Source organism: Carassius gibelio, chromosome A17 (genome assembly GCF_023724105.1).
Source record: "Carassius gibelio isolate Cgi1373 ecotype wild population from Czech Republic chromosome A17, carGib1.2-hapl.c, whole genome shotgun sequence".
In the NCBI taxonomy this organism is placed as follows: Eukaryota; Metazoa; Chordata; class Actinopteri; order Cypriniformes; family Cyprinidae; genus Carassius; species Carassius gibelio.
The window spans coordinates 26,479,082-26,504,268 of NC_068387.1; the positions used below are offsets into that span (position 1 = coordinate 26,479,082).

A 25,187-nucleotide genomic window follows, 5' to 3' on the forward strand; every position below is an offset into this window, starting at 1 on the left:
TCTCCTTTTCCAAGAGGTATATTTATGACATTATTCATCTTAGTTGATTTTTTGGCTATATTGTCTGCTCCCTCATTCCCTTGTACACCTGTGTGGGCAGGTACCCAGCAGAATCTCACATCTATCCGTAGTCTCTGTAATCTAAATAAACTTTGTTGAATTTCTAGCATTAGATCTTCTCTATTAGATTTCATATTTTGAATACTATAAAGAGCTGCTACAGAGTCAACACAACACACCACTCTGTCTGGTTTTACTTCCTCAACCCACTGCAGTCCTACAATAATCGCCATCATCTCTGCCGTGTACACTGATGCCTGATCGGGTAATCTTTTCCCAATGCTTATATTCATTGTTGGTATATATATTCCTATTCCTACCTTGTCCTCTTCATCTTTAGATCCGTCTGTATACATATCTAAATAACTGTAATATTTGTTCCTTATGTACTGACTTGCCATATGTCCTTTCCTACTCTCTTCCCATTCATTTTTTAATTCCAATATATTTAAGTCTATCTCAGTTCTTGGAAATAACCAAATAGGTATATTACTGATAGGTGTAGGGGAGTTAAACCATATATTATTTACTCTATATTCCTCTGACTTAGTCTTTATTACCCATCCAAAACCATTACCTTTAAAAGAACTATACTCCCAACATTCCTGAATAATGCTCTTAGCATGGTTCTCAAACCCACATCCACTTAAGCGACTCCAGTATGTAAGCATGATTTTATCTCTTCTCAGGTCTGAGGGCACTTCTCCTAACTCAACCTGTATTGCTTTAATTGGTGTTGATCTCATTACACCTGCACAGATCCTCAATGCTTTATTACTAACTCTATCTAACTTCAATAAATGGGTTTTAGCTGTTGCTCCATAAACATAACATCCATAATCAATTGTTGCCCTCATTAGAGCCCTATAAATATACATTAATGATTGTTTATTTGCTCCCCAATCTTTCCCCACTACCGCTCTCATTAAATTTATGACTTTCTTGCATTTTGATTCCACCTTTTCAATGTGTGTTTTCCATGTTCCCTTTTGATCTAACCAAATACCAAGATATTTAAAATGATCTACTGTTTCCATATTGTGGCCATATAACTGTAGCTTCTGTTTATCTATCCCTTTCTTCCTGGTAAATATCATATGACAAGACTTACTTGTAGAAAGCTTAAATCCCCAATTATACGACCATTGTTCTACCTCTCCTATTGCTTCCTTGATTTTACTTCTCACCCTTATGGCATCTCGTCCTCTTACCCATATGGCCCCATCATCTGCATACAGAGCTGACCCAATCCTTCTATCTAGATTCATAAAAATATCATTGATCATAACATTAAATAAAACTGGACTAATAACACTGCCTTGTGGAATTCCATTAACAATTTCAAATTCCTCAGATACGTCTGCTCCCACTTTGACTCTAAATCTTCTTTCTGACAGAAATTCTAATACCCAGTTATATAACTTACCTCTAATTCCCATTTTATTCATTTTAATTAGTAACCCCTCCCTCCACATGGAATCATAAGCTTTTTCAATATCAAAGAATACAATACTCATTATTTCTTTCATTTTAAATGTTTTCTCTATCTCGTTGCTTACTTTCACAACCGCATCCATTGTGGAACGCCCTTTTCTGAACCCACTTTGATATGGTGCAAATAATCCTCTGTGTTCAAGGGTGTAGTTAAGTCTTCTAACTAGTATCTTCTCCATCCACTTGCATAGATGTGATGTTAGGGCGATAGGTCTATAGTTACCAGCATTATTAGAATTTTTCCCAGGTTTATTAAATGGCAATATTAACGCACTCTTCCAGCTTTTGGGTATTTTACCTTCTTCCCATATCTTGTTAAATAATTGTAATATTATCTGTAATACTTTTTCAGGTAGTTTCTGGAACATAACATAACTCAGTTGATCTTCTCCTGTAGCAGTATTCCTAATACCATTTAATACTATCACTAGTTCATTCATATTCATTTCTGCATCCATAGTACTTTCCTCATTATCTTTTTTAATATACACATCCCTATTTTCCTTAAGAACCTTCTCTTTATGTAGTCTATGGATATCATCTAAATGGTCACCACTATGCACACTGGCAAACTTCTTTCCCAACATAGTTGCCTTTTCTTTATCTGTTATTGCCAGTATTCCATCATCCTCTAATACTGGTATTTTAGCATACACTTTTTTCCCACTCATTTTCTTTAGCATTGACCACACCTCTCCTATTTTTACTTCACTCCCTATAGTAGAACAATAGCTCCTCCATGCATTTTGTTTACTCTTCTTAATTATTCTTCTTGCCTGAGCCTTTTTCTTCTGATAATTAATTAAATTATCTTGATTCAGGTTATTCCTTAACATTCTCATTGCCCTATTTCGTTCTTTAATAGCTTTTGTACATGTATCATTCCACCATGGGACCATTTTTCTTTTCCCCCCAACTACCTTATATGGTATGCTTTTTAATGCTGCATTCAATATTAAATGTGTAACTTCAGATGCACATTCCTCTATATCACCCTGCATTGAAATTGTCTCTGCTGAAGTACAACAAATTTCTTTAAATTTTACCCAATCAGCTTTAGCAAAGTCCCACTTCTTATGATTAGGCCTTTCTTGGAGATCTATTTCAATATTTATAGAGCAAAGAATTGGAAAATGATCACTTCCAATACTTGTACTTTCCTTTACCTTCCATTCACAAGAGTTTGCCATATTATTAGAAACAAGCGTGAGGTCAATACATGACATTGTGTTAGTACGTATGTCAATTCTTGTGCCATTTCCATTATTTAAACATACTAATTGCCTAACATCCATCAGTTCTTCCACTGCTTCTCCATTTCTATCAGTATGATTACTTCCCCAAAGACTATTATGTGCATTGAAGTCTCCACACCATATTTCTTTCCCATTTCCTTGTCTCATTATTTCTTCTAAGGTTTCTTGGCTTAGTGATTTACAAGGGTTATATAAGTTGATTACTACTAAGTGTCCATCTGTTTTATAAATTTCAATAATTACACATTCTATTTCTGTTGTAGTTTCTATTCTTCTAAATGGTATCCCATCCCTTACAAATGTTGCACATCCTCCACCCTGATTTCCATCTCTATCAAACCTAACAGACTCATAACCAGGTAAAATAAAATCAAGGTGAGGTCGTAGCCAAGTTTCTTGAATACAAACAATATCAAATTTGACTTCAGACTCTACTACAAATTTTTTAAATTCTTGTCCGTTTGCAATCAGACTCCTAGCATTCCATTGCAAAAGGTGGAATACCATTATAAACTTATATAATACTCTGAGACCCTCCATCATTATTAGTACTTAGCATGCCATGTATTTCTTCAGCTTTTAAATCTTTAATACCTAAAAACTCCTCTGCAGCTTCTACCACTGTCTTGATCCTGTCACTTTTCCTTTCTTGTCGTGTTGCAACATTCACCACTTTACATATAAAAGCTATAAAGCTCTTTTTTTCCACCATCAATGTGTTCTCCTCCACTATACACTTATGCTTACATGGTTGCTGTGTGGTTGCTGGTATAGTGTCTACTGGTCCTGGCTGAAATCTCCTTTTGCCTAACCTCTGGGGTAGGCCTGCTCCATGCATTGCACTTTCATTCAGATTTTCATGACATTTTGTTGGTTTATTTTCCTTGGTTTCATATTTGCCCATATTTTTAATAGCCTCTGCATATGACACCTTATTCACAACCTTGTACCTCTGTACTTCTTTAGCTTGTTTCTGGACCACACATCCAGCATATGCAGCACTATGCTCACCTCCACAGTTGCAACATTGTAGCTTGGTATCCTTATTACATTTACCATATTCATGTTCTCCTCCACACTTCGCACATCTTTGTCTCCATTTACATTGTTGTACTGTATGTCCCATTCTCTGGCACTTAAAGCACCTTAACGGTTGGGGAATATACTCCCTAACTTTGTAATTGATCCACCCTATTTGAACTTCACAAGGCAAAGATTTTTCAAAAATAATCATTACAGATAGACTATCTGATTTAACACCATTTTTATTATTTTGAAGTCTTTTCACCTCTAGTACATTCCCATTTTTTATCTCACTCTTCACATCCTCCACGGACATTTCCAAAGGAACATTTGTAATCACTCCTCTTAGCTTTGCTGTCGTTCCGGGTACATGCACTTTAATATTTCCACCACCAAGGTTGCTCATTTTCAAAATCATTTCCTGCTGCTTCTTATTTACTGCTGAAATTAGAATTCTTCTGTTATTCAGTAGTTTAGCATATTTAATTTTCCCCATATCCTTCTCAATTGCTTTAGTCACATGAACTGGGTGAAAGTGACCTTTATCATTACTAAGCGTAATAATAACTTTCCACTCTTCCTGCTTGTCATCATCAGGCCTACTACTTCCCTTAGGTTTGGCTTTAATCTTTTTGTTAACTTGTCTTGGAGTATTCTCTCCTCCACTACTCGCTTCAGACCAAGATTTTTTCCTTGCCTTTTTTGTTTGGCTAACCTCCATATCTGAAGGAAATCCATCATCGCTACCATCTGAACTATATCCCATTGCTACACTCACGATACAGTTCGATTGCAATCTGCCTTTGCTCCGTCCAAACAATCCACCGTCGCCTGAATGTGACGTCTCCGCGTTGTCGACGCTCCACGAAGGTCTGTACACTACTTCCGCAGGCCCGTGCGCGAAAATAAACACGTGCCCGCGCTTTAAACACTCCGCTTCTTCTTCACCCGCGCGGACGGACGCGAGGACGCGCACATCGCCACCTGCAGGCAAGCACAAGCTACAGCGTGTCTTTACTAAACCGTACATAACACTTTATTTTGAACTTTTTATATATATATATATATATATTTTGGATCGAATGCAATGACATTTGAGCATTTCTTCAAAAAAAAAAAAAATTACAATAATGAACAGTATATAAGGAACATAATAACTAAATAGTATAAATGAAATATTAATACATATTTTAATGTTAATGAAATAATAAAAACAATAAATAAAATAAGTAGTTTATTAAAAAAAAAAAGGTTTAAAAATGTTCTCTGATTATTTGAATTGACCTTTACCTTATTCCTGTAGTGTATTTTTTATATCCTTTATGTGATATTTGGGACCATTAGAACAAAATAATAATAATAATAATAATAATAACAAATAAATAAAAATAGTAAATAAATAGTATAAAATAGTGCAAATAAATAATAATAATAATAATTTAATTTAATAATGATTATTGGTATAAATAAAATAATGAATATAATAGAATAATAATCATAATTGTTAAATTCTATAAATACAATTAGTGTAAATAAAATAAAACATTTAATAAAAAAAATTATAATTAAATAGCACAAAGTAAATAGTTAAAATAAAATAAATATTAAAAAACAATAATAATCATAATTGTTACATTTTATAAATACAATAAGTGTAAATAAAAAATATTTAAATACCAATATCTGAAATTTTCAATAGTATAAAGTAAATAGTGTAAATAATAAATATTAATTAAAAAACAATAATGATCGCAATACAATAAATGTAGATAAAATAAAATATTTAAATAAAATATATTAATAATTTTTAAATAGCATAAACAGTAAATAGTGTAAATAAAATAATAAATAGGAATTAAAAACAATTATCAGAAATGTTAAATTGTATAAATACAATGTGTAAATAAAATAAATTCTTTAAATAATTTTTAAATAGCATAAATACAGTAAATAGTGTAAAAATAATGAAACAACAAATAATGAGTTTATAGTTTATAGTCACAGCCACTGTCTGATTATTTGACCTGGTCTTTCTCGTGTTCCTGTTTCAGTCACGACTGGCTCATGGCTCTGAGGTTTTCCTCCGAGATCAGATCAGATCTTGGCATAGATGAAGAGAACACGGTGTTCTCTGTCTGGATCTATTTCTGACGCAGCTAACCTAATTAAATCAGAAAGAAGCCCGCTAAAGCACAAAGGATAAACCTGTTTCACGGTCTTACTCTAAAAGCAGAAAATGAAATGCATGCAACCAAAAAAAGAAATGAACACCGTTTCAGGGGATTCAGTTTATGTGTCTCACACTGAAAACAACAAACATAATCAAACCGAATCCCAGCGTGATGCCTGGACACAGCCATTCAGAGCTGATCTTCCAGCAAACACATCATTGTTAAGAGAGTTTCGTGAATGCACGCCAGTAAAACCACGAGTCCCGCTGAGCTCAGGGTCTCCAGGAGGATTGTGGGTAGGAATCTTCACGATCCTAGAACATCTGGATCATGCATTCCCTGGATTTCCCCACGCCGACCCATTTAACTGTGGAGGAGAGATGCAGAGGTGAGTTTGATTGACAGGAGGACGCTCTGTGTGTGTCGCTGTCTGGGACTCACTAGGAACGCCGATGTGATTCTCCACGAAGCGGATGTAGTTCTGAGCTTTGGGAGGAAGATCGCTCCACTTCCTGGTCGCTGATGTGTCCGTCTTCCAGCCGGAAAACGTCTCGTATTCGACCTCCACCTTCTGCAGCACATCCATGTTTGCTAGAAGCACAGAGAGACGCATGGAGAGAACGAGACGGAGATAAAGTATGCATGCATGAAAAAAAAAAAAAAAAAAAAAAATGTAATTTCGGCAAAACTGTATAACTATTAAAAAAAGAAAAACTAATAAATGTTGCAAAACACACAACAATATAGGTCTAAAACCTAAACTTAATTTTTTATTGCACCTTTAAAAGTTGCATCTCAAAGCACTTGACAAAGATAAAATAGAAATGCATTGAAATACAACATCAAAACATTTACAAATGAAAAAAGTGAGTTCTAAGAGAAAACGCTTACGTTAAAATAATTAAAAAATAATAATAAATACAAATTCTAAAATCTGTAATAATATCTCAATGATGCTAAAATTATATATACAAATACATACAGGATATATACAAATATTTCAGTATCATTGAGACACTATTATACCTTTTACTTCATTATGTAAGTAATTTTGTTGTGTGGTTTTGGCCTCTTTTTATTTTTTTAAATGTCTGTAGATTTGTATCATTTTTTTTTTTAGATTTTTTTTATCATTTTTATTATTTTTATCATTTATTTGATCAAAAATACAGTAAAAGTATTAATTTTTACTATTTAAAATAAATAAATAAATATCTGTTAAACAGTAATTGATTCAATATTAGAATGATTTCTGAAGATCATGTGATGTATCAGTTTACCTGGGAAATACGGGATTCTCTTGCCGTTGATCTTATAGGCCACTCCCACTTTAATTTCATCCAGAACATCGAGGATGTCCAGTTTAGTCAAAGCAATGCTGAAGAACGACACAGAACCATCATCAGAAAATCCTATAATTTTTTATATTCATTGTTAACCTGTTGCTTTCAACTTTTATGCAAAATATGAATTAAAAAAGCCAAATCCCTGTCTCTATTTCCATACCTCTTCCTGGTGTACACATGTAATAAAATAAAGTCATGTGACAATAATATGTTTTTTTGTACATTTCTTGTAGCATGCATACTATATCATATATTGAAACATAATAATATTGAGTATAGTTCACATGATACTCATAAGCGCTCACGCAGTGAAGCCGTTGATCATATGAGCGTATTTGAGAATAACCAGATCCAGCCAACCACAGCGTCTCTTTCTGCCTGTGGTCACGCCCACTTCATGACCTCGTGTCTGCAGCAGCTCGCCCACCGCCTGAGAGAGAGAGAGAGAGAGAGAGACAGATCACTATTAATATATAGATAAAATTGTATCTTTAAATATTTTGGTATTCATATTAAAATATATTAACTATAATCATAAATATATATATATTTTAAATAAATAAATAAATAAATAAATAAAAGAGAAAATGGTAATATTTATATTAATATTTTTATATTAATTTATATATATTTTTCTTATTATTTAATTATCTATTTAAATATGTGTATATATATATATATATATATATATATATATATATATATATATATATATATATATATATATATATATAATTTATTTGTAATTTTTATGGCATTTATTTTAAAAAATATTAACCGGCAAAGTACAGATGAAATCAACAGATGTAACTCTATATTTATATCCATATTTATTAGAATCACAAGAATGTTTGTTGTCTGGTGTCCAAATCAGCCGGAAAGCCGGTGGTAAATTTAAGTTTATATATATATATATATATATATATATATATTTTTTTTTTTCAGTTAATGTTATTTTATTTTTAGGCAAAAAATATTTATGATTTTAATTTTAGTTATTTTAGTACATCAACTTACACTAAATGTTTTTATTTTATTTCTAATGGTTTAACTTATTCCCAAGTTAAACTAGATTCAGAAATGTTTTGCTTGGCAACAAGATAAAAAAACTTTTTTTATTCTATTTCTACTAAATTGTAAAAAAATCAATTTAATTTAATTTAATTTAATTTAATTAAATTTAATTTAATTTAATTTAATTTAATTTTTCCAGCTTTTAGTTAACTATGAGAACTATAACTCACATTGAGTTGTTCTGTGGGAAAGGCTCCGATCCCGACTCTCGTGGTGTAGGCCTTTGACACTCCGTACACGTCTCCGATGTTCGAGGGAGGGATCCCGAGACCGGTGCACACCCCCCCCACCGTACAGTTAGAGGACGTCACAAACGGGTACGTACCTACACACACACACACACACACACACACACACACATGTTTGTTTTTGTGTAAAGTGTGTTCATCCCATAGGTGTAATGGTTTTTATACTGTAGAAACTGTATATTCTCTCTCCCTTCACCAACCCTACACCTAACCCTAACCCTCACAGGAAACTTTGTGCATTTTTACTTTCTCAAAAAAACTCATTCTGTATGATTTATAAGTGTTTTGAAAAATGGGGACATGGGTTATGTCCTCATAAGTCACCCTCTCCTTGTAATACCTGTGTCATACCCATGTCATTATACACACACACACACACACACACACTCTCACCGAAGTCGATGTCCAGCAGTGCTGCGTTCGCTCCCTCCACCAGGATTCTCTTCGGTGACCCGTGAATCGCTTCATACATGAAATAGACTCCGTCTCTGACCAGCGGTCTGATCCTCTCGGCGTAGTCCTGTGAAGCAGCACGGGTCAGAGACACACACACACACACACACACACACACACACCTCACCTTCAGCTTCTTCAGCTCGCCCTCCACCTCCACCTTCAGAGCGGGGAACATGGACTGATACTGCTGCACCAGGTTCTTCACCCTTCAGCAGTGAGTTATCAACACTTCAGCTCGATACGATACGATACGATACGATACGAGCAGACTCACACAGACTTTACCTGCTAGAAAACTCGCTGAAGTCAGCCATCAGGTCACAGATGCGGAGCCCGGTGCGAGACGCTTTACAGGCGTACGTGGGGCCGATGCCTTTCTTAGTGGTTCCTATACTGTGACCCAACATTAATACATTACATTACAATCCAAAAACTATAAAACCATTAAACTACTCAAATACAGAAACGCAACAGAAAGTCATGAAACTCGGGAGGAGGTCAAACTTTTTTTTTTTGCATATATATTTTTTTGTTTTAGGTTTATTTCTTGCAGTTTTTACTTTTTATTCTAAATTAATTTGTTGCAATTATGACTTATTTTATCTGAATTTTGAATTTATTACATGCAATTATGAATTTTTCTTGAAATTTTTAATTTATTTCTTGCTTTTTTCTTTTTTTTTCTTAGATTAGAAGAAAAGTGCATTATTTAAAAAAATAAAAATAAAATCATTATTATTTTTATATGAAATAAATGTGCAACCTGTTCCCAAACTGCTGAACTGAATACAGCGCAAAACCTTCATTTGTGTGATTTTTATTGTCTTCTATTTTATTGTGTGATTAAAAACCTATTATTAATACTACTAATAATTTAATTAATAATGCACATTTCTTATACTCAGTTAACTTCACACATATCAAACATAAAGCATAAACATTAAAATAAATAGATAAGAAAACTACAGTTTAATCATAAAAATGTTTAACTACTTTAAAATAATGCAACAGAAATCATTGAGTATTATATGGTTTTTTATTTTTATTTCACTCTTTTTGCATGATTTTATAGTACTATATTTGAAGTTATTTGACTATAAGAAAGGTGCATGTATAATAATTATTATTGTTAATTATCAATAATAAAAATAACACTAATAATTGATTAAAAATAAAAAAGTGCATACTTTTGTCCTTCCTGAGCTTGTCTCTGAACCTCCTGAAGTCCGTCCACAGCCTGATGAAAGTCAAATACTGACACAAACAGATGCAATTGTATTATTATTTCATTATATGTATTTTCCACCACCACTGTATTCAATATATTTAATAAAAAACACTATTATTCATAGATATATCACCAATGTGCGCCCGATCGGAGATGATCAGTCTTTTTTCCCATCCTTTCAGCCCTTCTCATGAAAGAAAAAGACAAATTATTCTTGTGCACAGAATCGAGTCATGAATGTGATGATTGCATGTTTGTGGAAATTATGACAAACAATACCCTTTTTCTCATTTTTGTCGATCTCCTCGAATAATCCTGGAAGATGAATGACTACGCCGTTACCTGCAGATGAACACACGCTACTGAAACCACAGTCAATCTGGATTCAACGTTACAGTCTCTGAAAACATCAGATTTCATCACACTTTTAATCAGTGAGTGATAAACTGTCTTTAGTATATGGAAGCTTGTTTCCACCATAGAATAAACTATTAAAAAAGGTCATTGCGACTTTTTTCCCCTCACGATTCTGACTTTTTTCTCTTATGTGTCAGTTTAACATTATTCTCTCAGAATTCTGAATTCAGTTCTTGCAATTTTGACTTTTTTTTGTAATTCTGAATTTATTTTCCTGGAATTTTGACTTTTTTGTCTGAATTCTGAATTTAATAATTTTTTATTTAATTATTGCAATTCTGAATTAATTTCTTGCAATTATTACTTTTTTATCTGAATTCTGAATATATTTAATGTAATTCTGAATTTATTTCTTGCAGTTTTTGCTTTTTATTCTAAATTAATTTCTTGCAATTATGACTTTTTTATCTGAATTCTGAATTTATTTCTGGCAATTCTGAATTTTTCTTGTAATTCTGACTTTTTTGTCTAAATTTTGAATATAATTCTTGCAATTCTGACTTTTTTCTTGTAATTCTGAATTTTTCTTGTAATTTTGAATTTAATTCTTGCGATTCTGACTTTTTTGTCTGAATTTTGAATTAAATTTTTGCAATTCTGACTTTTTTCTTGTAATTCTGCATTTAATTCTTGCAATTCTTACTTTTTTGTCAGAATTTTTAATTTAATTTTTGCAATTCTGACTTTTTTCTTGTAATTCTGAATTTTTCTTGTAATTTTGACTTTAATTCTTGAAATTCTGACTTTTTTCTTGTAATTCTGAATTTTTCTTGTAATTTTGAATTTAATTCTTGAAATTCTGACTTTTTTCTTGTAATTCTGAATTTTTCTTGTCATTTTGAATTGAATTCTTGCGATTCTGACTTTTTTGTCTGAATTTGTAATTTAATTTTTGCAATTCTGACTTTTTTCTTGTAATTCTGCATTTAATTCTTGCAATTCTGACTTTTTTGTCTGAATTTTTAATTTAATTCTTGCAATTCTGAATTTTTTCTTGTAATTTTGAAATTTTCTTGTAATTTTGACTTCAATTCTGGCAGTTTTTACTTTTTATTCTAAATTAATGTCTTGCAATTATGACTTTTTTATCTGAATTCTGAATTTATTTCTTGAATTTCAGATTTTTTTCTCTTGTTACTCCGAATTTATTTCTCACAATTCTGACTTACTCTTGGAAATGTGAGTGTATAATTGCTTAATATGAACCCATAACTACAAATTTACATCTCAATATTTCACTTTCTACTCAAAATTCTGACTTTCCTTATAATTGCAAGTTTATGTCTTATTGTTTGGGAGGAAACAAGTTTCCATATCCAGTAAAAATGCCAGATGCAACACTACATCTATCCACTGCAAGCGTCTCCTCCTCACCGATGAATGATGTGCATGTGGTGCTGATGATTCCACTGGGGAGGAGATGGAAATCATACTCTTTCTCATCCACCACCACCGTGTGCCCAGCGTTATTTCCTCCCTGTGACAGAAGAGCCACATGAGACTCATGCAGGACGGTTACAACTTCAAAGTGCACGCTCTTATTTTCTCCAAAAGGGAGGGCTGGAAATGTGCCTCAGAAAGCATCCAGACGTCCGGCTTGCCCTTTCCTCAGACACACTGTGTCACACCTGATCCACCAACCAGAGAGGCTTATTTTCCACAGACTATATGGGCTGTGGCCTTCTCACATGTCAAGTAACGCTGGGAATGTGACCCGAGCTCAGCGAAGGGCAAGGAGGAATTCTGGGACTGACATTCACTCAGATTCAGACTCGCACAGCAACACAGCTGAACATGCACGAATTATCAAGAGTATTTCATACTTCATGCATATAACAGTCATTTAAAAACACTGCATGTGACTAATAATGATAATGAGTCCAAACCGGGCCGTAAACACTCAACAGACACTGATCAGACTAGTTTTAGATTAATAAAGAGTGATGACACGGATCATGTAGAGATATCATGTTATCATGTTTATTACATAGCAAACTGTTAATAATAATAATAATAATAAACAATTATTTATTTGTTTATTTAAGTTAAATCACTTCTTATTAATTATGAATAAAATGTATATATAAATCAATCAATAAATATGTATTTCTTAATTATTAATACAAATGTATAAATAAACATTTGTTTATTGTTAATTATGAATTCGTTTTTAATTATTAATTAAACATTATAAATAAATAAATATATATTTGTTTATTTATTCATTTTACTTGTTAATAAAATTCTATAAATAAATATGTTTATTAGTTTTTTATTATTAATAAAAATTATATAAATAAATTAATATTTATGACAAATGCATACTTTGCTATAATTATAGATATGCATAATAAATAAGCATATTTTATAAGTAATTTATTAGTATTGTTGGCAGTACAGGGTGTTTTAATTAATGCAATTACAGCAAACAATGATTTAGGATATTATTAAAATCCATTTATAATATAAAATTAGATATAATAACCAATTATTAAGATAAATGTAAAATATTTATGCATTTAGTGCAATTATGCAATTGATATCATACAAAAAGTTGCCGGTTATGATTTATCATGCAGGTATTATCGTTTGACATTATATTACCTGACACCTGCACACGAGATCAGACTCAGTCGCCAATAAATCAACAACTTTTCCTTTGCCTTCATCTCCCCATTGCGCTCCGAGAACCACCGTCACTTTGTTCCCTGAGTCGTTTCTCGCCCGTTTCACCGCAGCTGACGGCGGGTTTGAGTAGCTCTTGTGGTCGTTCGCTGACCAGCCCGAAGACATCCTGCAGCGTCCGGAGCGGAATGAATCTGATGACGGTTGGAACGGGCTGAACGGGCAAAGAGCGCTCCGGCGACGGGCGGCACGGAACTTGTTAGACGGGATACGGTTAAATAATATTTATTCCGTTTCAACTATCTACTGCTCAGTAATAACTTTCCAATAATTCAGATGTTTTTTAAAGTTTATCCACTCGGGTGTAAATTATAAAGACAGCTGCGGAAGAGCGCGCGGTGTCACGTGATACTTGTTACTTTTCTCAGCGCTGGTTTAGAGGAGACCAATCGCGGTTGATGATGATTACTGGACGATAGATATTTAAAGCGTGTTTCGTGTTGATAGCTGTGGCAGATCTCTGCATGTATGTCACTAACCAATCCTTGTGGTTCTTCGATTTAAATGATATCGCTTGTAAGCGTTCAGATGTTTCCTTTAAGACAAAAAGCGCCTTGATGTCTGAATGCGATTCAAAGAGGATTCGCCTTTCTGAGCCGCGCGCATGCGCAGACTAGAGTGCGCTGTTATTGAGTTACCAAGCCACTAATACAATGCACTATTGATCAGTTTGGCGTGTGTATGTGATAAAACGTCAGCTGATACAATCAATATCCAGATAGCACACGTACATCTGCAAGATTAATGATCTGGAAAGCATCTGCTGTGTACAAACATCTTGACATTGACATACATTCTAAATCATAAACATATTAAAGACATCTTCTAAACTGACTGTAAACAGAAACGGAAGATTCGGGAGAGCGCCATGAGTCTGTCAATCATTTTATTTGTTCAGAATTGCGAGCTTGGGATTGGCTGGCGTGCATTTGGAGGCGGAGCTTACAGCTGAGGGAGGGCGTGTTCTTGATGACGAAATAACAAGAATTAAAATTCTAATGCATTTCAAATTCCAGTGAATGTGAACTAGAGCTGACTGCACATTTTTATTTTTATTTAAAGACTTTCTCAATGAAAATACATAATGACATCAATATGACAGTCTCGCTTAACCACTGCAAGCGCAAATGTAATCCAATAATTTTTATTACACTAATATTTTAGAACCGGTATCATAATAAAGTAATACTTTTCCCGGTTAATGCCAAGCATATTCATAACATATAAAGTTAACATTCAGAGCAATATTAAACAGTTAACAGCAATGCATCTTAAAGGTTTCAGACTGTTCAAAGGTTTTGAGAAACAGCAAAAATTCATGATTGACCATTTTTCCTCTCCTCTATTGACCCTCTCTCATGTAAACAGAGATTTGGTGTGTCATAAATGTATCTTCCAAGTGTGCAAAAATTTAAAATAGTTTGGTCAAATCTAAAGATTTAGCATTTAAAAACACATTTCTTTAAGCCAAACTCGAATACACCGTGTGTATTTGTTTAAAGAACGCCGTCAGTGGCTCCTCTGCAGACGAAAGAGCGCTTCAGATCTCCTCCGGTCCTCTGAGATCCAGACGAATAACAGGAACACAGCAGGAACAGACTCAACTTTTCCTTCTCCCCTTTGTTCTTCTTTTCCTTGAGCTTCCTGCAACATGAAGGGGAAAAAAATCAGAGTTTAAGATTCATCGATTTAAGATGAACACTGTTAAAGTAACAGTATGCAGTGAATGGGTGCCGTCAGAATGAGAGTCTGATAAAAACATCACAATAATCCACAGCAACTTTAACAACACTTCCTCCAGTGAAAAAGTGCATCTCCTGTTGTCTAGTCTCTCACAGATTAGTTTAGATTTGTTTAAACACTGCTTGATCAGTGCAGATTTCTCTCCTGATTCAGACCAGAACACTTTTTCACTGGAGGAAGTGTTATTCTGGATTATAGACTCTATGTGTTTGAGTTAAAATCATCTTAATGCTGGATGTGTTTCAGGTTTTGTCTTCTCCAGATGTTCACTGATGGACTGGAGTGCTGTGGATTATTGAGATGTTTTTATCAGACTCTCATTCTGACGGCACCCATTCACTGCAGAGACACTGATGCAATGTTACATTTATATAAACCTGATGAAGAAACACTCAAACTGACATCTTGGATGATCCAAGGATTAATACATTTTTATTTAATCATTTTTTTTTTGGTGAACTGTTCCTTTAAATTATAAAGTAGTAGCATAAGAAATCATATCTTTAGAAACACTTGAAGTCTAATTGCTGAAGAATTCAGAAACAAATAAATCAGCTTATACTCTCAGAGTTCAAAAAAGAATCCATATACACTTCTTTTTTTAATATCATGACTGATATTTAGCAAATGCAAGTTTTACCTCTTAAACTCTCCTGTCCAGAATAAACTGTTCTCTATTAAACACAAACTATTTGATAATCTTGGAAGTCTTTATTCTGACAGATGCACATCTGGACTCTTTCCTGAACTATTTGCTTTGTTTATCTTTCATTCTTCACTGACCGACAGATTAAAGCCTTGATTAATCATGACAACAGCCCTGAAACACGTCGGGTCAAAGGTCACACGTCAGGATTCTCAAAACCTCTGCTCAATGTGATTCACACTGGTATATTTATCTGTTTACACTAATATACTCTTCTGTCTGGGGTCAGTACGATTATTTTACTCATCAAGGATGCATTGAACTGATCAAAAGTGTGAGTAAAGACACTTATAATGATACAAAAGACTTCCATTTCACATTAATGCTGTTCTTTTGAACTTTCTTAAAATCCTGAAAAATAAAATGCATCGCTTTCAACAAAAATATTAACGTTTTCAACATTGATAACCTGATTATTCTGATTTCTGAAGATCATGTGACACTGAAGACTGGAGGAATGATGCTGAAAACACAGCGGAGCATCACAGAAATAAATTACACTTTAACACAGATTCACACAGAAAACCTTTATATTAAGTTATAATAATATTTCACTATTTTTACAGTATTTTTGATCAGTAAATGCATTAAAAAAAATCGTACAGAGGCCAAACTCAACGGTTCTCATAATTGAGATGCTGGTTAAAACAGCAGACAGGCGGAGATCTTTTTGTTAACACAAAGAAATGGAATCAGCGAGACATAAATCTGATTTAAACAAGACAAAATCACATGTTAAGACATGATTCAACAGTCTCTCTCGAGGAAAGAGAGGAGGTTTAGGCGAGAACAAACCACGGCAGATCCCCAGGAGTTCAGATGTTAATAAACAGAGCTGGACGACTGTGAGTAGAGAGGACTGGTTAGAGATCGATTCGGCGGCTTGCTCGGTCCGGTTAGTTCTCATTTAAACCTACCTCACTGCAACACACATCCCTTTTTAGAGCGTCCGTTCCCTCTGTTACCCTCCTCTTCAGAGGGTCAAAGAAAAAGAGACACGCTGAGGACATGACTGACATTCATGTGATGTCTCTGTAGACACGACCTCGGCTCAGAGACCGAGCTAATGCACTGATGTCAGGAGTTTAATACAATACACACAACACACATCAACGGTGTTACTAAACACATGTTTCTGGAAGAAAACCACAACTAATTTATGTGTAATAACTCGATGAGACGTCCAGGTCATATTCTACCCAGAAATCTAAAAATCAAAAATGAGGATTTTTTTTTTTTTTCAACGTTTCACTGTATAAATAAATTTTGAATGGATTAAAAATAAAATACAAAATAAAATAAAAATAAAAATATATACTTGGGTGGGTTGGGAAAAAAAAAGTAATAATAATAATAATAATAATAATAATAATAATAAAAATAATAATAATTTGTAATATGTAAGAATTAATAAATACATTTGGGTGTGTATAACTTGTGTAATAATACTTTTATAATAATAATAATTCAACATTACAGTAAAAGGAATGTGGCTGGGGGGGTATATAATAATTAAACACTTGAAAAAATAATAGTATTTTACACACACACATATACACATATATATATATATATATATATATATATATATATATATATATATATATATATATATATATATATATATATATATATATATATATATATATATATATATATATATATATATTTTTTTTTTTTTTTACAGATTTAAAATGTAGTACTTTTAATGCTTCGGACTGACTGAAGAAATAAACGCCAATTACGGTGACAGAAAATTATATAAATGTGATTAAAAATGTAAACTCCTTTTTTCGTTTTATTTTTGGGATGAAATGTGACTCGGACAGGTCTTATAATGCGTTTCTCCAGATATATTGTTAAACATTATAATGTTAAACATTAAAATATTAATAAGTAATATTTTAATAATAAGTATTAGCTTTATAAATAAAACATTTACTGTGGTTTGCAAACCCAAATGTGTTAAAGACACACATGCGATGCTGAAAAACGTGACTTTTATTAGATATGTAAATAGATTACCTTCATTACTGCCTTTTTTGTTTCTTTGTAAGAAATGTTTTTTGCTCTCGGGTTTCAAGGGGGCGGGGCTGTCAGTGGGAGTGGGCGTGGCTTGTGACATCACTCCGTCGATGACATCACACGGCTGCGGTTTTCCTGCCGACTCGTTGTCGTCTGTGTGTGTGTTGCTCGAGCGAAGCGTCTCGTCCGTGTTCTTCAGGCGACCGTCTGCAGGCCTGATGTTATTCCCGTTGTGATTCTGCTCTGTGTTGGTCGCAGTAAGGCAGCTGGGTGACGGGTCGGCTGGTTCCTGATGGTTTTGTGCTGGACTGATGGCTGGAGGGTGGATGTCATGGTTCCGGTCTGAAGGAAGGCTCTCTGGTTCCCCGTTCCCCGCCGAGGTCTCTTCAGCACAGGGACTGGTGCCGCAGTCTTTGTCCAGATCTCCTGGAGTAGAAACCGCGGCCGCTGGAGATGTGTGGACCGCAGACGATCCAGCTTCTTCTCCGACAGACCTTGCACTTCCTGCTTCAGGACGAGAAGAGATGGGTTTGTTCAGGAGCAGAAGCGTGGGTCAGATGGAGAAGAAGCATGAAGCAAAGCCAGCGCTCTTTTGAGGGTTGATCAATGTTTAAGTTTAAGTTCAGTGTTAAACTCTGCTTGTGTTGCTTTAGATCTCATGTCTGGGTAGTTGACATCAATGTCCTGCGTGTGACATGCTCTCATTTTTAACAATATTTTCCACATTTTTCTTTCTTAATTGTGCATGTAGTTACTTTAAATAGGGCAGTATTTAAAAAACATTTAACGAAGGCAAGTAGGTTGAGCTGCACAACTGAAGGGAAAAAATGCTTTTGTTTCGGATAAAAAAAAAACAAAACAAAACTATGTTTTATATATATATATATATATATAATTATCAAATTATAAATTAATAATAATAAATATTATACATACAAATTATATTTGTTTTACATTGCAATACAAAATTATATATATATATATATGATAATATTGTTCAATAATGATAATAATCATATTTTATAATAATAATAATAATAATGTCTCATTATTGAACGTTTTCTTTTTTTTAAATTCTCAAAAACATGTCATTTTTTCTTTATAACAACAATTTTCTATAATAAATTATTAGTATTATTGTTATGTCAAGTTATTATTAAACAAAGATGAAAAATATAAACGAATTAATTTATAAATACTTTTTAATGGCTTTTAAAAAAAAAAAAAAACAGGTGCTGGTCATATAATTAGAATGGAATTAGTGAAATAAATCAACTTTTTGATGATATTCTAATTATATGACCAGCACCTCTATGTATTATAAAGTAAGAATAACGTACAGTTTATTGTAATTTATCTATAAAAATGACATTTTTGGCTTCATTTCTCAAATGCTAAACTGAAAATGGCAGGGTTTTAAAGCACTAATGTGATTAATTGTGCAGCCCTACATAAAGCTGAATAAATCATCGAATTACATAAAAAAAAATAGTCAACATTTACAGGAGAAATCAAAAAATAAAATAATGTCAACTACCCATTTACAGCTTGTATGTACCGTTCACACTTGCTAACAACAGAGTGTATTATATCACTGGCAGGTGATTGACAGCTCAGACCGGTGTGAACAACCAATCAGAAGCTGCGAAGCTGATTGGTCGAGCAGCAGCAGCAGCATGTGAGGAATCAGGCTCCAATCCCAAAAGAGACTGGACACGAACACTGCTTCGGCTTTAAAGGAGTCAGAAACTCGCCGATCTTTAATAAAAGCTCTTTCTACAGAGAGCAGCGTGAGCCAGAGACTTTAGCATTGGAGCCGCTTTAGAGCCGGACGGGCTGATATTCTTACCGGACGCTCCCATATCTCTATGCATTTCACTAGGAGGGGTTTCCCTTTCGCACCTGGGACGAGTCTTTCTCAGATGGAAACCCTTGCGAATGTCGGCCAGGAGATGATCGATGATGCAGCCGTCGTCCTGCGGAGGCGCGCCTCGACGAACTGAAAACAGATTTATATCAAAAACCAGCCGCATTCTGTGCTTGCTAACACTGGGAGTGAATATACAACATCATATTAACAATTTTTAATATTTAACAATTACTTAAAATTTAAATAATTGTATAATATTAAAAACAACTTTATGTTAACATAATATTAGCTCAACATTACTTTCAAATGACTTTAATATTAAATAGTTTTTAATATTACATGAAATTTATATATTACGTTTAATATAAGTCAAAATAATAGTTATTAAATCAATTTAAATACTTTTATAAAAAACTGTTATAAAAAACAAAATAGTTAAGTTTATAGAAATGTTTTATTAATCAAAACATTTTAATATAAATAAAATTTAGTTTTTAGTTAGTAAAACATTTATAAACTTAACTATGTTAAAATATTGTAATCTTAAGTTTTATATTTTATCAATTAAAAAACATTTTAATATTAAATCATAATATTAAAAAACAACTTTATATAATATTAGTTTAATTAAAATGACTAATATTAAGTTATTGTTGTAATATTAAATAAAACATATGACTTTAAACGTTAAACTAAAAACATTTTTTAAATGATTAATCAATATTAAAATTTTAAGTTTAATGAACTAAAAACAACTTAACTGCTACTTAACGGTTAAATATTGTAATATTAAAACATTGGTCTCTAATTCATTAAAAACTTTAAATTGTTTAATATTAAAACTTACTTTAAAATCACCATTCCTTTATTTAAAACAACTTAATACTAGCTTTAACAACTTTATATTAAAAACATTAGTTTTTAATTAAATATGACATCATATTAAATATGAAAAACTGTAATATTAAATCAAAACATTAGTTTTTGGATAAATTCAACATAACTATTAACTACTATTTTAATGAATTAAAAAACTATTTAATATTGAACTTAATGATTGTGAAAATAATTGTAATATTAAAATTAGTTGAATTGAAAAAATTCATATTAACTATATTTAATATTTTGTTATTACAAAAGTTTTAAAATGATTAAAATGACTTAAATATAAACTATTAAATAAATGAATGGGTCACCGATGCAGATGTTTTTCTGAATGAGAGCAGGTTTCTAATACTGGAAGTGAATATAACATCTGTTTTCTTCAGTAACTGAACACAAACCCAAGTTCTGGACAGGAATAGTTTGTTTGAACTCACTTATCTTTCCATCTTCTCCCTTCTGTCTCTTGGACTCTTCTTCCTCCAGCTGCTGCTTTCTTTTCTCCGCTTTAGCCGCTTGTTCTTTACGGATCTTGTTTTCCTACAGAAAACCAGACCTCTGTCACATGAACACCACTCATCAGTGTCATTTCATTATTAATAACATGCTATTATCGTTTTTATTTAATTTTAGAATTTTTTATTTTAATTTTTTTTTATTAAAATTTTATATTTTATTTTATTATGCCCATTTACATTTTTTTTTCAGTTTTAATATAAATGTCACTTTTCTAATACGATTTTATTATAAAAATGCATGGAATAATGATGTGATTTTCTATTTCCGGAAGAAATAAAAATACTGCCGAAGTGTTAAAATGACTTTAATATCAACTTTTAATTAGGATAAAATATTTTTAAATTAACTTAGAAAAAATATTTTGTTAAAATTAAACTTTAAATAGTTAAAATATTTTTCGTTTTAAAAACGATTAAAATTTAAACATTAACCAAAAAATGTTTTAATATTAAAAACAACTTTAATAAGTATAATTTTAATATTAATTATATAATCTTATTTTAATATTGGTTTATTTAAAAAGAGTTAATTACATTTTTAACAGTATAAACAACTTCATATTAACTATAGTTATTTTAATATTACTTTTATTTAATACTACTTTTATTTTAATATGATTTATTTAATACTATTTTAATATAAATTAAATTATTAATTATCAGTTTTTGTTAAAGTGACTAAAACTAACTATTAATCAATATAAATATTAAAATAACGAACTAATTTCAAATGTGTTAAGAACAACTTTAGTATCAATTATAAGTCATTTTAATATTTACATTTTTTTAAGACTATTAATTTAAAAGCATTTAAACACTAAAGAGTCATTAAAAATTAATTTGATATTAAAAGCAACTAAACTATTAATATGAAAATATTTTTACATTCTTTTTTTAATATTAAAAAACCACTTTACTTAATATTAAATGATTTTAAAATGAATAAAAAGTGGTTAATATAATGCTATTTTATACTATTAATGCGTCTCACTTCTCAGGTCAGGTCGAGGGTTTAAAAAACCTCGATGAACCCAATATAAGGAGTTTATTCTGCGTATAGTGACGGCTCACGCACCTTCAGCGCTTTGAGGAAGAGCTGGCGGAAGGTTTTGATGTTGTTGAAGAGCTCGTCGAGCGAGAGCTGAGACACGTCTTCACACAGATACTGAGCCAGATCACCTTTCCTGTTGTCCAGGTTAGTGAAACGCTCGTCTAGAGCTGCACACGTCGTCAGGTTCTTCTGCACAAACACCACAGGGACATTCAAGAACAACACCGCAGCTGGAAAGAGAAACGCTCGTCAGATTAAACACGCGTTTGTACCTCGATGAGCCCGGAGAACTGCTGTTTGACGTCCTCGAGCGACGAAGACACCTTCTTCTCCGCGTCTCTCAGTCTCTTCAGAAGATGACTGGCTTCGGCTTGAATCGAGTCCAGGTTTACACTGAAACAAGATGATAATATAAGTTAGCAAAATATCGTGACAGTATCGTATCGTATCGTATCATGTGTTAAATCTCAGATACTGAAGGTACTTTTTAGTTAAAGATCCACATAGCTGCTTGACTGAAAAACTGGTAAAGCATTAAAAAGCAAGTAAAAATTGCAATAATATTCTGAAATTCTTTTAACTGCATAATATTTGAACATATTTTAAACTGTAATTTATTTCTTTGATGCGCAGCTGTATTTTCAGCATCATTACTCTTTGTAATGATTTTTGATCCATTTAAAGCATCCTTTCTAAATTAGTATAAATTTCTATAATCCCAGCCACCCACAGACTCCAAGCTTTTGAACAGTAGATGCTAACAATGCTAAAAAAGCGTTTTATTTCAGATAAATTATGATTTTTGGATCTTTCTATTCAAAGAATCCTGAAAAGAAAATGTGGGTTTGTTTTATTTTTTTGTTTTACCCGGCTGCTTTCTCACAGGCCTCGATGTCGTCTGGAAGCTTCAGCAGCTCTGGATGGTTTAATTCAGCTTCCTGGAAACCAGAGAGATCCACAGACTTTCACCACCAATCACAGTTTAACTGGAATAATTCACCCCAAAATAAAGCGCACTCTGTCACTCTGACCTCACTTAAAATAGATGACACAAAAACGATCAAAAAACATGGAATGAAAGCGCTTGAGTCATAGGAACTACATCTATGGTGCTTTTTTCTTTTTCGAGCTTGACAGTATAAGTCACCATCCAACAGATGCTCTGAGATTATAAAAAACAACAAGGAAAAAAAAAGGTTACAGTAAAAAAAAAAAAAAAAAAAAAGAATATTGCAGAATATTTTAATATAAAAATATATTTCAAATTTTCATATTAAAACAATTACACTAAATGTGATTTTAAAAAATTATATTAACAAAACCATTTTAAATAAAAATGACTACTGCGCATTAAAATATTTGTAATTTATAATATAATTATTTTTTTAAATATATATAATTATTAAAAATTGTATATTAATATTTTAAATATTAAACATTTTTAATATTAAGAGCAACTTAATCTTAACTGATATTAACTTTTTTACTTAAAACAAAATTGACTATTGCCTATTAAAAGTTGCATAATTTTTTTTGTTAAAACAACTATTTTTATATAACTATAATTTTAAATATTAATATTAAATAAAAACATTTTCATTAAATGACTTTGAAAATGACTTGATATAAAAATGTACTATTAATAATAAAATATTTTAATATCAATATATATTTTATTTTATTATTCTGAGGTTCGGTTTCATCTTTATTTCCTGATAGGAAGTCATACAGGGCTGGAACAATATGGTAAAATAAAGTAAATGCTGACAAAACAAGAATTTACACTGAAATTACTAATATAAAACCAACACCAACTAATATAGTTCTAATTATTCTAATTCTTCAACAAACTAAACAATTGAGAAATGTTCCCTTGTTTATTTTACATAAAATAATAAAAAAAAGTTTATGGTTTTAGTTTTCGTTATTGTAGTACTTCAGCTTAGTCTCAGATGTCACTGCATTGGCTAAACCTCTGATGCTTAAGGGACACAAAATTGGAAACGCTTCAGGAGTGTCGAAGTCATCATCGTAGTCGACGTGCGTGTCGCGTTCCTTAATGTTCACACACAAAGATACCGTGGCACCAAACCACGTTACGAAAGATGAAAGATGCCATGTTTACAACTGTGATGACGAGCGCTTCTCAGGATCAACTAAACGCTGTATTTTCAAAATTATGTGAAATATTTAAAGTTCACGGCATAATCTTTAAAATACGTCAGCGTTGTGACATTGTGATAACATTTCCACACCTTGAAACATTACTGTGAACGAATGAACTGTGATTGGTTGTTTGACATGTCAGTCAAACGGACTCATGGGCGGGCCTTGGCCAATGAAAGCGGTCAAGTGGCTACGCGAGACTACTTCAACTGAAACTAATTAAAAATGAGAAATTTTTACTAGCCAACTACGTTTTAAAATATTTTATTGAGCTAACGTTTATTTTATTCTGATTAATAATACTTTATTACATAGATTTTAGTTAATGATAATATACAAAGTGACATTTCTAATTCTAAGAAGTAAAAAAAAAAGTCCTTATAATATTCATATTTATTAATTATTGAAATTTCTGACGTTTATTGTAATGCTGTAGAATGGCCCAATACCTCCAGGATGTGATGTAAGAGCGTGATGCGGCTCTTGTTTGCTTTGGTTTCAGTGAGTTTCAGCAGGGAACTGATCTTGAATCCCTCAGCGTTTCCGGTGTGGCTTCCCTGGCAAAAAGGAAAAGTTCTCAAAATGAGGAACTAAGACACAGCAAACATAGAAAACAGAGCAAGTATTCAGGGTGATCTGGTGACCAACAAACTTAATCAGATGCAGGGTCTCACTAATGCATAGCCACACAAATCTAAAATCAGCATTAGTATGAATAAATTCAAAGTAACAGGAAAAACAGAGCAATATTAGTTGATGGATATTGGT

At 32.3% G+C, this 25,187-nt stretch overlaps 2 protein-coding genes across 7 annotated transcripts in view; both read right to left on the bottom strand.

The window, feature by feature from the left end:
• Positions 1-6,106: 6,106 nt before the first annotated feature.
• On the bottom strand, positions 6,107-13,684 carry LOC127933143 (adenylosuccinate synthetase isozyme 1). The gene is made up of 13 exons (XM_052529893.1): positions 13,378-13,684; positions 12,148-12,250; positions 10,636-10,698; positions 10,490-10,540; positions 10,316-10,382; positions 9,414-9,521; positions 9,253-9,334; positions 9,066-9,192; positions 8,595-8,749; positions 7,656-7,780; positions 7,285-7,382; positions 6,446-6,595; positions 6,107-6,371 (listed from the first exon to the last, which is right to left on the bottom strand). Exons 1-13 carry the CDS (start codon positions 13,564-13,566, stop codon positions 6,319-6,321), a joined length of 1,371 nt encoding a protein of 456 aa, XP_052385853.1. The 5' UTR covers positions 13,567-13,684; the 3' UTR covers positions 6,107-6,318.
• Positions 13,685-14,491: 807 nt separating this feature from the next.
• LOC127933140 (inverted formin-2) overlaps positions 14,492-25,187 on the bottom strand; it is a 31,610-nt gene continuing 20,914 nt past the window's right edge. For 2 of the 6 annotated variants that reach the window (XM_052529885.1, XM_052529884.1), the window contains exons 15-23: positions 24,869-24,976; positions 23,121-23,191; positions 22,526-22,646; positions 22,278-22,442; positions 21,122-21,224; positions 19,782-19,931; positions 17,933-18,439; positions 16,825-16,878; positions 14,492-15,102 (exon numbers count right to left, since the gene is read on the bottom strand). In XM_052529885.1, the coding sequence (XP_052385845.1) occupies positions 16,826-16,878; positions 17,933-18,439; positions 19,782-19,931; positions 21,122-21,224; positions 22,278-22,442; positions 22,526-22,646; positions 23,121-23,191; positions 24,869-24,976 (1,278 nt within the window). In that variant the 3' untranslated portion in view covers positions 14,492-15,102; position 16,825. Of the gene's footprint in view, positions 15,103-16,824; positions 16,879-17,932; positions 18,440-19,781; positions 19,932-21,121; positions 21,225-22,277; positions 22,443-22,525; positions 22,647-23,120; positions 23,192-24,868; positions 24,977-25,187 lie in introns of those variants that run through there. The other 4 variants (XM_052529886.1, XM_052529887.1, XM_052529889.1 and 1 more) reach the window with 4 other exon arrangements.